This window comes from Pungitius pungitius, chromosome 10 (genome assembly GCF_949316345.1).
Source record: "Pungitius pungitius chromosome 10, fPunPun2.1, whole genome shotgun sequence".
NCBI classification, from domain to species: domain Eukaryota; kingdom Metazoa; phylum Chordata; class Actinopteri; order Perciformes; family Gasterosteidae; genus Pungitius; species Pungitius pungitius.
In genome coordinates, this window is record NC_084909.1 from 4,039,093 (window position 1) to 4,051,111 (window position 12,019).

Consider the following 12,019-nt stretch of genomic DNA (forward strand, 5'->3'; position numbering starts at 1 on the left):
TAGACCTAAACACCTGTTGAATTCTGCACAACGTGGCACCAGCAGACCTTTGAGGGACCTGAGGGTAGGAACAGTTTTAATTGACAGTTAAAGAGTGAAAGGAGATAAAGAACATTTCTGTTGACAACGGGCACGCGTTCACGTATATTTAAGATGACGTCTGAAGAGCGCACGTGGGCAGAGACCCTCTTTTTTTCCATCTGTGGTTATGCAGATAAACTGCGAGTTGGCAGCAGTAAATGTGAACATGTGGGTGTTTAATCCTCTTTTTTTCATCCATTCATTCCTTCACCGTCCCTTCATCCATTCATCTGCATTGGAACACAAGGAGCATGAAAGATGAGAGTCACATTCAAACATCAACATCTAAGTAGAACGAAGTTCAGCCCAACACGAAGGAAGGACCCACAAACAACAGCATTACATCACGTGTCATTTAGCTGACGCTTTTATCCAAAGCGACAATACAATAAGTGCATTTCAACCGTAGAGATACAAACTCAGAAGAACAAGTAACAAGAAAGTACATTTTTCATTAAATAAGCAGTTTCAAAACATGTTATAGAAAAGTGCCATTATAAGTACAATTTAAGTGCTATCGTTTGTTAGTGCTACGGTTTGCTAGTGTTTTAGTCAAAGTAGGGTCTAAAAAGGTGTGTCTTGACAGCAACACAAACACCACAAAGCACTGAAACAACAACTATGCAGAAGTTATTCAACGATGAGCCGAACTGTTCGGAACACATTTCCTACATTAAACTCCTCTGAAAATGAATTTGCTCTCTTAACAAGATGGCCGACAGCTCCTCCCCCCCCCCCCCCCCCCCTCAACACGCTGTATTTACAATATCCACCAGTTATAATTAGTTGTCAGGCGCAGCGTCGTTCTTATCAACACAGCGCCACATTTCAGTACACCGACTCTCCTTCCTTCATTAGGTTCCCCCCCCCCCGCCCCCCCAACCCCCCCCCCATGTCTGCCTCCTCTCTTCTTTGTCTCTTGTAAAAATAGAATTCATTTTCCGGCTCAGCCTCCGTGGTCCTGCGGCTCGACTCATGAATCCTCTTCTCCTGCTGCTAATTGTGTTTTCTGCCATTTCATTCGCACATAAAGAATTCATGTCTTTTCTGCTTGAAGAAGGATATTCTCATTGTGTCCTCGGGGGGGGGGGGGGGACAAGGGGGGGGGGGCGTTTGTGTGGAAGAAGTAGACGAGGTCATCCTGGCGTCTCATTGGTTATTGGATGTTTCGGAGCCGGTATGTTTTTCCAAACTAGTTTTTCAAGTCAGAAACACTCGCACAGAATGTTAATTTATTTTGGCCGGGACCTCTGCTCCTACCTTTCACAATAAAAGCCGTGGCGGGACCTTCTGTCTCAGTGGCGGGGGGGACATTTCCGAGGAAGTGAGACACAACCTCTACACTGTGTACGTTTTACGGGGGCGGGGGGGGGGGGGCAGAAAACCGGGTCGGGTGAACTATTGGAGCCCAGCATCATTTCAGCAGACGTCTTCCAGGTTGTCATCCAATGACGTTGATGACATACTGCGAAGCCTCAGCCTCACCTGATTGGTTAATCACGCTTGGCGTTTAGAGGGGCGCTGTTTTACACATCATGAAAAAGTGTTTTTATTAAATGACTAATCATTAATGATTGAACTGCACTGTTTCTAGTCGTTATGCTAAGCTAAAGGCTAGTATTTAAGTATTCCTCTCACACTTCCTGTTTATATATTATTCTATTAGTATTATTACTATCATTATTGGAAGAGCAGGAGCAGGGGATGCATGAGGGGGTAGATGTCCCCCCCCCCCACCATGAGTCATGTGGAAGGCGTCTATATCAGCCTGTGACGTCATCCTGTCGGGAGCAGTGTTTTTGTGAAGGGCGGCTCCGGGGGGGTGTTTAGAGTGAGTGTGAGAGTGTGTGTGGATGAGGCAAAGGGGGCGTGGTCGTCATGATGTCATTCTCAGTCTCTAGTTCGCCGTTTAGCCCGTGGCCATCTTGTTTTGTATGATTAAACAGGAAGTAACCATATATGGTCTGTGGCTTGGCTTCACTCATAGGACCAGAGGTTGTAACTTGTTGGTGGGGGCTCACTAAATGAACGTGGTGGAGTAGCACTGACTCCATCGCCCCCTTCAGCTTTGTTCCTTTGTTTGACTTCTCCTCCTGGAACACTGACCCAGTTTCCCGTCGCCTCGCCGTTGGCTTCAGTTGGCGAGCGATCCACTTGAGGTCACATGTCCATCCCACTGGCCGACCAATGGGATTCATTAGAGCTGAATAATCATTATTACAATCTATAGTCATTATTGTGATTATTATCACAGGAATGAAGACAAACAGACGGACAGACTTTAGACAAGAGGAAGAGTAATAAAACCAGTCCAGTGATACCCAGCAGGAGGCCGCCGTGCACACACACGCACACACACACACACACACACTCTGTGCCAAAGAAGAGCAACATCTCTCAAACCCTCTCAACATGAGCCAGTGCAGCTCTGCTGGCAGTGTGTGCGTGTGTGTGTGTGCGCCCCCCCTGCATCCCTCTTGAGCCACACACACACAAACGTAACATAACTGTCCGGTTGGAAGCGGTGCAAACTTAGTGAAGGGGGGAGGAAGAGGATGGGGTCCATTGACATGCTAATGGCGCCCGCCGCCATGTTTACACAATAAACCCACAGCAATGAGGGAGAAGCCTTTTTTCACCGCTCGGCGTTGTGTAACCGAAGGACTCGGCCGGCCGCCCCCCCCCAAAACCCTCTGTCATCTCTCCTCTGTGTTTCCTAGGCGACGGAGTGGGCACCAGACGAGGAGACCAGGCGGTCCTGTCAGAGCAAAGGCAAAACAGAGGTACCTCCATCACAACATGGGGGGGCCTCGTGGGAGGAGCAGCTCTTCTACACCCTTGGGGAGGGAGGGGGGGGCAAGGGAAAGGAGAAGGCGGTCAGACGCCTCCTCTCAGGTGTGATAAATTGTCTAAACTATTTCCTCGACCCCCCCCCCCCCCGTGCAGACGGACTGTCAGAACTACATCCGGGTCCTTTTGGTGAACAAGACGGAGGTGATGACCTGTGGGACCAATGCCTTCCAGCCGATGTGCATCACCAGAGAGGTGAGGACACCTGTGTGGGGGGGGGGGACCAGCTGGAGATGTAACTTTTCCTACCGTACCCTCTCCTCCCCCAACACCTTCCCTCCCCAGGTGGGCAACATGAGCAGCGTGTTGGAGCGGGTGAACGGCGTGGCGCGCTGCCCTTACGACCCCCGCCACAACTCCACGGCGGTGGTGACGGAGAGCGGCGAGCTGTACGCCGCCACCGTCATCGACTTCTCGGGCCGCGACCCGGTGATCTACCGCAGCCTGGGGGGCATGCCGCCGCTCCGCACGGCGCAGTACAACTCCAAGTGGCTCAACGGTACTGAGGGAGGGGGGGGGAGACAAATCACTATGATCGTCAAGCGATCAGTCGCTTATCAGAAGCAATCCATATATATATCGAGATATACGTATATACATATATTGTTTTGGGGTGTGTCTCCAGTTCGAGGAGGGGGGTTGTGGATGTAATCCACCGGTTTCCCATCATGCATCACAATCACAGTCAGAGAGACCCTGTGGAATAATTCCCTCTAGTCTTCATATGTAGCGTCTTTATTCATGTTTATGTTCTACAAACATTCACCATGGCAACACCGACTCTGACCTTATGGATGCTACGTTGTTGCATTGAATGCTGGCTCTTTATTTACAGTAATTAAATGATACCTTTGGGTCTCATGCATAATAACAACAATAATAACAATATTAATAATGCTCTGATGCCCCCCCCCCCACACACACAGAGCCTCACTTCATCTCGGCCTACGACATCGGGCTCTTCACCTTGTTCTTCCTGCGGGAGAACGCGGTGGAGCACGACTGTGGGAGGACGGTCTACTCCCGCGTGGCTCGGGTCTGCAAGAACGACGTGGGGGGGCGCTTCCTGCTGGAGGACACCTGGACCACCTTCATGAAGGCCCGCCTCAACTGCTCCCGCTCCGGGGAGATCCCCTTCTACTACAACGAGCTGCAGAGCACCTTCTACCTGCCCGAGCAGGACCTGCTCTACGGCATCTTCACCACCAACGTGTGAGTCATTGATCCCTGATGGCTGAGGTCTGGAGTCATTGATGTCTGAGGTCTGTAGTCATTGATCCCTGATGGCTGATGTCTGGAGTCATTGATCCCTGATGACTGAGGTTTGGAGGTATTGATGTCTGAGGTCTGGAGTCATTGATCCCTGATGGCTGAGGTTTGGAGGTATTGATCCCTGATGGCTGAGGTCTGGAGTCATTGATCCCTGAGGTCTGGAGTCATTGATCCCTGATGGCTGAGGTCTGGAGTCATTGATCCCTGATGGCTGAGGTCTGGAGTCATTGATCCCTGAGGTCTGGAGTCATTGATCCCTGATGGCTGAGGTTTGGAGGTATTGATCCCTGATGGCTGAGGTCTGGAGTCATTGATCCCTGAGGTTTGGAGTCATTGATCCCTGATGGCTGAGGTCTGGAGTCATTGATCCCTGATGGCTGAGGTCTGGAGTCATTGATCCCTGATGGCTGAGGTCTGGAGTCATTGATCCCTGATGGCTGAGGTCTGGAGTCATTGATCCCTGAGGTTTGGAGTCATTGATCCCTGATGGCTGAGGTCTGGAGTCATTGATCCCTGATGGCTGAGGTCTGGAGTCATTGATGTCTGAGGTCTGTAGTCATTGATCCCTGATGGCTGAGGTTTGGAGGTATTGATCCCTGATGGCTGATGTCTGGAGTCATTGATCCCTGATGACTGAGGTTTGGAGGTATTGATGTCTGAGGTCTGGAGTCATTGATCCCTGATGGCTGAGGTTTGGAGGTATTGATCCCTGATGGCTGAGGTCTGGAGTCATTGATCCCTGAGGTCTGGAGTCATTGATCCCTGATGGCTGAGGTCTGGAGTCATTGATCCCTGATGGCTGAGGTCTGGAGTCATTGATCCCTGAGGTCTGGAGTCATTGATCCCTGATGGCTGAGGTTTGGAGGTATTGATCCCTGATGGCTGAGGTCTGGAGTCATTGATCCCTGAGGTTTGGAGTCATTGATCCCTGATGGCTGAGGTCTGGAGTCATTGATCCCTGATGGCTGAGGTCTGGAGTCATTGATGTCTGAGGTCTGTAGTCATTGATGTCTGAGGTCTGTAGTCATTGATCCCTGATGGCTGAGGTCTGGAGTCATTGATGTCTGAGGTCTGTAGTCATTGATCCCTGATGGCTGAGGTTTGGAGGTATTGATCCCTGATGGCTGAGGTCTGGAGTCATTGATCCCTGATGGCTGAGGTCTGGAGTCATTGATCCCTGAGGTCTGGAGTCATTGATCCCTGATGGCTGAGGTCTGGAGTCATTGATCCCTGATGGCTGAGGTCTGGAGTCATTGATCCCTGAGGTCTGGAGTCATTGATCCCTGATGGCTGAGGTTTGGAGGTATTGATCCCTGATGGCTGAGGTCTGGAGTCATTGATCCCTGAGGTCTGGAGGTATTGATAGCTGTGGTCTGGAGTTATTGATCCCTGATGGCTGAGGTCTGGAGTCATTGATCCCTGATGGCTGAGGTCTGGAGTCATTGATCCCTGATGGCTGAGGTCTGGAGTCATTGATCCCTGATGGCTGAGGTCTGGAGTCATTGATCCCTGATCGCTGAGGTCTGGAGTCATTGATCCCTGAGGTCTGGAGGTATTGATGGCTGTGGTCTGGAGTTATTGATCCCTGATGGCTGAGGTCTGGAGTCATTGATCCCTGATGGCTGAAGTCTGGAGTCATTGATCCCTGAGGTCTGGAGTCATTGATCCCTGAGGTCTGGAGTAATTGATCCCTGAGGTCTGGAGTCATTGATCCCTGAGGTCTGGAGTCATTGATCCCTGATGGCTGAGGTCTGGAGTCATTGATCCCTGATGGCTGAGGTCTGGAGTCATTGATCCCTGATGGCTAGGGTTGGGTATCGAGAATCGAGAATCGAATGGAATCGGAACTAGCTTTGCGATTTACCCGGTATCGTTCAAAAGTTTAAAATTCGATTCCTTGTTTCGATTCTCAGTCCGCCGGCGCCGACCGGAAATAGAAACCGCTGAACACCAACGAAGAAGCGTCCACCGGAAGTGTTGGCGTAACAGCGCGATCGAACATGTATAGCGCGTCGGCGGTCCAAAGTGTGGTTACACTTTTCGAAACAAACCGAAAACTTGGCAAAAAACTCCCGGTTGTTGTGAAGTTGTGACGCATCAGACGAGTGCGCGCGCGGGTGCCGGGTGGCCCGAGCGGAGCGGTCCTCTCTGTTAAAATGAGCCGTGAGGCTGGCGCTGCAAAGAAAAAAAAGGTTGTACTAGCACTCCCCGCGTCGACCGCCAGCAGCCCCCCGTCAGCGAAAGTGTCCCTGATTTGAGGTTGGGAGAGTTGCGCGACCCCCCCCCCCCCCCCCCCCCCTCCGTGTGCCCCGTGTTTGACGCGCTGCCTCCTCTGATTCTAAGGGTTCGTCCATCAGTGGGAGCAAGGTAACGTTTAAGTACCTGCAGTATCATACACTCACGTGTAAATGTGTTTTTGTGAGGTTTCAAAAATAAAGCTCTCTGGAGGAAAGTGTACCCCTGTTATTTATAATGTTTATACAATATTCAAGTTCATAGTTTGATATTCATATTGTAGGTGAAAACAGCCCTGTTAGAAATTCATAGTAAAGTTAATAAAAAGTTCATAGAATTAACATTGATGGAGAAGGTCAGACTATTTCCTTCAGAAAGACCCTTGGTTAGCTAGCTCATTTAAAATATCTTAAACTTAAACTTTTTTGACCCTGCCTCTTAAAAGAATCGGAATCGAGAATCGCTGGGAACCGGAATCGAAACAAGGAATCGGTATCGGAATCGGAATCGCTCAAATTCAAACGATGCCCAACCCTACTGATGGCTGAGGTTTGGAGGTATTGATCCCTGATGGCTGAGGTCTGGAGGTATTGATCCCTGATCCCTGAGGTCTGGAGTCATTTTGTCCTCTCAGGAAGCAAAATCACGTGATTTTCAGATGTCTTTAAATCGAATATTAGTCAACAACAGGTCGTACATTTCCCATGATGCACTTTGATGGCTCCTAGATGACGAGGACCTGTAACACTAGTTTTCCTCATTAACGGAGCTTACATGTGTCTGGTCCAAGGACCAAGCGTCACACGAGGGAAGGAGAAAAGGAAAGGAGGGGAGGAAGGGATCGTGCTATCATTGAGCAGTTGTGGAGAAGGAGTTTCATACTTCAGAGGTCCAGGGCTTTTCATTAAGGGCTGTCATCCTGCCTGACCTGTATTACTAACTAATTACCAGCCTCCTTATATGCCCCCCCCCCCCCCCCCCCCCCCTCCATACTCTTATCATTCTGATAAGTGATTCATTACTTCTTCTCAGAGGAACGAGAGGGTTCAAGCCCCTCCGGGTCGCGTCTTCCATCGAGGGAGAATGAGGCGGGAGGCGAATGGGGGGGGGGGGGTTAAAGCTCAAAGGCGTCGTCATCGTGACATCACTCGATGGTTGTGGAGGGTCAATGTGGCATGATGGCCGTCGTCATCAACTCGTGAAATGAAACGTCCTGTGAAGAAGACTTGAAACTAGAGACTGAGACCATAAACTCATGTTTACAATGTTTACTGAGGGAATGAATCAAGAGAGAAGTAGAGTCATTACATCATTGTGTATACCAGACTTTAATCCTTGTCAATTGTAATTAATTAAATTGTATTATTTATTAACTATGCAGAACTCTGAATAGAACCAATCTGCTTCATAATTACTTTTACTTTACGTACTGATGAGATGAGGCCTCTAGGAGATGAGGTCTGTAGGAGATGAGGTATATAGGAGATAAGGCCTCTATGTATTACCTCCATGAAAGGCTCCACATGTGACATCTAATCTGGATGTTGTGTTTGACCTAACGTCTTTACCCCCCCCCCCTCCCCCCACCCACAGCAACAGCATTGCAGCGTCCGCTGTGTGCGCCTTCAACCTGAGCGCCATCACGCAGGCCTTCAATGGGCCCTTCCGCTCCCAGGAGAACCCCCGCTCCACCTGGCTGCCCACCCCCAACCCCATTCACAACTTCCAGGTGAGTCCAGCTCGTCTCCAGCCAATCAGAGGCCGGCTGCGACGGACGTCTTGAAAATGGCAGCTAGTGCGTTTTGTTGTTGTTTTTAATGCCCCCCCCCCCACCCCCAGTGTGGAACCATCAAGGACAAGGGACCCAACGAGGGTCTGACTGAGCGCAGCCTGCAGGACGCCCAGCGGCTCTACCTGATGAACGACGTGGTGCAGCCAGAGTCCACCGACCCGCTCGTCATGCAGGACGACGTGCGCTTCTCCAGCCTGGTGGTGGACATCGTGCAGGGCATGGACACGTTGTACCACGTCATGTACATCAGCACAGGTCAGTGCATGTAGAAATGAATGATGATACATATTAACAGATTAGATAAAGATCCCTTTGATGTTTAATTACAAGGATCCAGAACATTCTTCTAAATCGTTTCAACGCTCAGAAATAACTGAAATAACCAACTTGATGTTTTTCTCCCACAAAAACACTGAGACCATGTTTGCTTAACGTTAAGCATAATAACACTATTTTATATTCATGTTTTGGTGACTTATTCGCGTGACCTTTCTGATGTCTGGGCTTCTCGTCCAATCAGAATACGGCACCATCTTGAAGGCGCTGGCTACGCCCAACAAGAACCTCCAGGGCTGCTACCTGGAGGAGATGGAGGTCCTCCCGACGGGGGCCCGAGAGCCCATCCTCAGCCTGCAGATCCTGCACAGCGACAGGTCGCTCTTCGTCGGGCTGAACGACCGAGTCCTGAAGATCCCGCTGGAGAGGTGTTCCTCCTACAGGACGGAGACGTGAGTCCTACCGATTGACAAACATCCATGTGAGGATTGCTCCACCTAGGAGAGGTGCAGTCCATTGTCAGTGAGACAACTACATCACATGTCATTTAGCTGATGCTTTTATCCAAAGCGACTCACAATAAGTGCATTTTCTCACACTGTGTGTGTGTGTGTGTGTGTGTGTTGAGCTCTCATAAAGAAGAACTGCCTGATGAGTCAGCTACACCAAAACTCAGACACTTGGTGCGCGCACACACAGCCCAGGAGGCCATTGCATGTAACACAATGCGGGTGAGATCCAGAAGAAGAGAGGGGGGACATGAATAGAGAGAAGCTGAGATGATTTCAGTCGGAGGGGGGGGGGGGGCAGGTGTCTTCTGACTCATTGTGAGAAGAGGAGGAGATGAAGAGGAGGACGTGTTGAGGTGTCATATGTGAGGAGACGAAGGAAGGTCCCGTATAGGGTTGCCAACTCTCCCAACCCCAAATCAGGGACACTTTCGCGGGCTGACAGGGGGGGGGGGGGGGGGGTGCTGCTAGCGGTCGAAATTGCCCATAATTCGGGATGTCCCGGGTAATACGGGACGGTTGGCAACCCTAGCCCCGTAGGATCCCACAGTATCTGAAGTGAACCTCTGTTAGCGGTGCCGCTAACCTCACTAGCTAGCACTAGATTGTTAAAAAACATCTGTGACGTCATCAGTGTTTTACTGAAAGCTGACACCGGGCGCTGTGATGACATCATGTCTATGTGGCGTGTGCTTGTTCAGGCCGCTGCAGTCCGAGAGGATTTAATCTGGTTGAAGAGCTTTTAACGGCAGGTTTGCTGCATTGATCGACTCAGAGTAGAATAACGCTCACGTCTTCGTCTGTTACCGGAGTAAAAGCTTTCCTACACACGCCCATCCGTGGCCTTTTAGTGAGACGAATGCCGCAGCATGTGTGTGTCCTTTGCGCTAATTCTATTCGACCCTGGCCAGTCGTCACCTGTGGCTAACAGCGGCGCTGCTATCGCTCCATCAGGTTGATCCCGCTAGCTTAGCTCAAAAGCTGCATCCATCAGCGCGCTTCTACGCCGCTGACCTCCAACTCCTTCTGCTCACATTCAAGTGGAAGTTGAAGCTCTTTCTGGCTGCTGGAAACATGGAAATCATGAATAGTGTCGGGAAGGAGGAGCAGGAACCGAATAAATGAGGAGAGCCTGGAAAAGGACAAATGTGTGTTTTGTGTGGAGAGGAGCCACGGGGCGGTGGCTGGGTGACACAAACGTCAGCGTGAATGGACACAGAATAAAATGTCCTCTCAGAAGGGCTTTGCTTTAAGAGCCGCTCCTCCGCTCTGCAAACTATCCTGCTGATTGTTGTGATGATGATGATGATGGTGAGGAGGACGTGTTCAGAATCCTCCTCAGGTCACGATATTGAGACTGTCTCCTCTTCCTCCAGACTCCTCCTCCTCCTCTATCTAATGAGGAGGCCATGCTTTTATTTGTTTGTAGCCACACAGAAGCAGCTCCTGGTTTCCAGGGAGATCTTCGTTGGAGGAGGACTTGTTTGGCAGAGCGCCATCTTTCCTTCTCATTTATTTCTTCTCCCGACTGGTCCTAATGGGACGTATTAGCGCTGAGTGCTAGCAGGAGTTCTCTGGTTCTCCCATTCATCACCAGCAGACCCCCCTCCCACCGCCGGGAGAGGACCGGGCCTCCAGAATAAATATATAAATACATAATAACCGTGCCGTTGTGATTAAGATCCATAATTCCTCACCCCTGATGATCATATCTCATTAAAGGACGAGGTCGACTGTTTAAAGCGGCCAGTGGACCCCCCCGGCCGATGTGGGGGTCAACGCGAGTCCATCGGGGGGGTTTAATCAGTTAATTACCCGCCTGCTGCCTGCAGACTTGTCAAAGCTCATGTGAGAGATGAGAATAACGCATTGTATGAATGGAGGAAGAGGAGCGCTAGTAGCGTTAGCGGTGAAGCTAACGTTACTAGCGCAGGGCGGCCTCCTCTCCGCTGAGCAGAGTCCTCATTACTGCTTCCTCACAGCAGAGAGATATTTCTATTAATATTCATCATGCAGGTAAAGGTACGGTACAGCCATCATTTTAAAGTGAAATATATCTAAAGTGAAGTATCGGATCAGCACAACGGGTAAAGTCATGTCAACGCTAAACGTTCTCCCCAGGCTGTGCTTGGAGGCGAGGGACCCGTACTGTGGCTGGGACTCGAGGCAGCGGCGCTGCACCACGCTGGAGGAGAGCGCCAACATGAGCCAGTGGAAGCAGAACATCTCCGTGTGTCCGGTAAGTGATGATATCATCTGTCACGTGTCACAGTGATCGGCCTCATCACGATTGATTTATTCCCTCAGTAAACATTGTAAACATGACTTTATGGTCTCAGTCTATAGTTTCAGGTCTTCTTCAATACAGCATGATGTTCATTTAGTGAATGATGGTCCATTTAGAGTCAAACAGACCATAAAGCAGGAGATTCTTTAGGGCGGGGCTACACACTGATTGACAGGTCTCTGTCAGAGACGTATACGCCGTCTCTACGGCCTCCTCATACCTTATGAGGTCACTTCCTGTTCACTGGTTTTGAAAGATTTACAAGATGACAATGTACAATCTTCCCTCGAAGGCTAAAACATCTTCCATAAACTGTCACCATGACAACGTTCACTTCATATACACAGTCCATGCTTCACCCTACATGACAATGATCCGACTGGAGACACCCTTTTTTATTATTTCTGTTTTTTTAGCTGCGTAATCAAACAACCAACGGCGGCTTTGGGCCCTGGGCGCCATGGCAACCTTGCAACAACGACGACGGAGCGGATGGCGTGAGCTCCTGCTCGTGTCGCTCCAGGTCATGTGACAGCCCCGCCCCCCGGTGCGGAGGCAGGAACTGCGAAGGGCCCGCCATCGAGGTCTCCAACTGCTCCAGGTGACCATGTTTACAATATTTACATTTAGGATTATAATAAAGAAGCAATATGAGTTTTCATAAGTTATAATGTGGATAATCAATCAGATTATCAACGCACCGTGATGTCATCGGGG

General features: G+C 50.0%; 1 protein-coding gene across 2 annotated transcripts in view; it reads left to right on the forward strand.

Moving 5' to 3' along the window:
* The window catches only part of sema5ba (sema domain, seven thrombospondin repeats (type 1 and type 1-like), transmembrane domain (TM) and short cytoplasmic domain, (semaphorin) 5Ba), a 49,158-nt gene that overhangs the window by 29,206 nt on the left and 7,933 nt on the right, over positions 1-12,019 (forward strand). For both annotated transcript variants that reach the window (XM_037488041.2, XM_037488039.2), the window contains exons 5-13: positions 2,802-2,864; positions 3,028-3,126; positions 3,217-3,430; positions 3,858-4,143; positions 8,032-8,167; positions 8,278-8,485; positions 8,751-8,958; positions 11,137-11,254; positions 11,719-11,903. In XM_037488041.2, the coding sequence (XP_037343938.2) occupies positions 2,802-2,864; positions 3,028-3,126; positions 3,217-3,430; positions 3,858-4,143; positions 8,032-8,167; positions 8,278-8,485; positions 8,751-8,958; positions 11,137-11,254; positions 11,719-11,903 (1,517 nt within the window). The remainder of the gene's footprint in view (positions 1-2,801; positions 2,865-3,027; positions 3,127-3,216; positions 3,431-3,857; positions 4,144-8,031; positions 8,168-8,277; positions 8,486-8,750; positions 8,959-11,136; positions 11,255-11,718; positions 11,904-12,019) is intronic.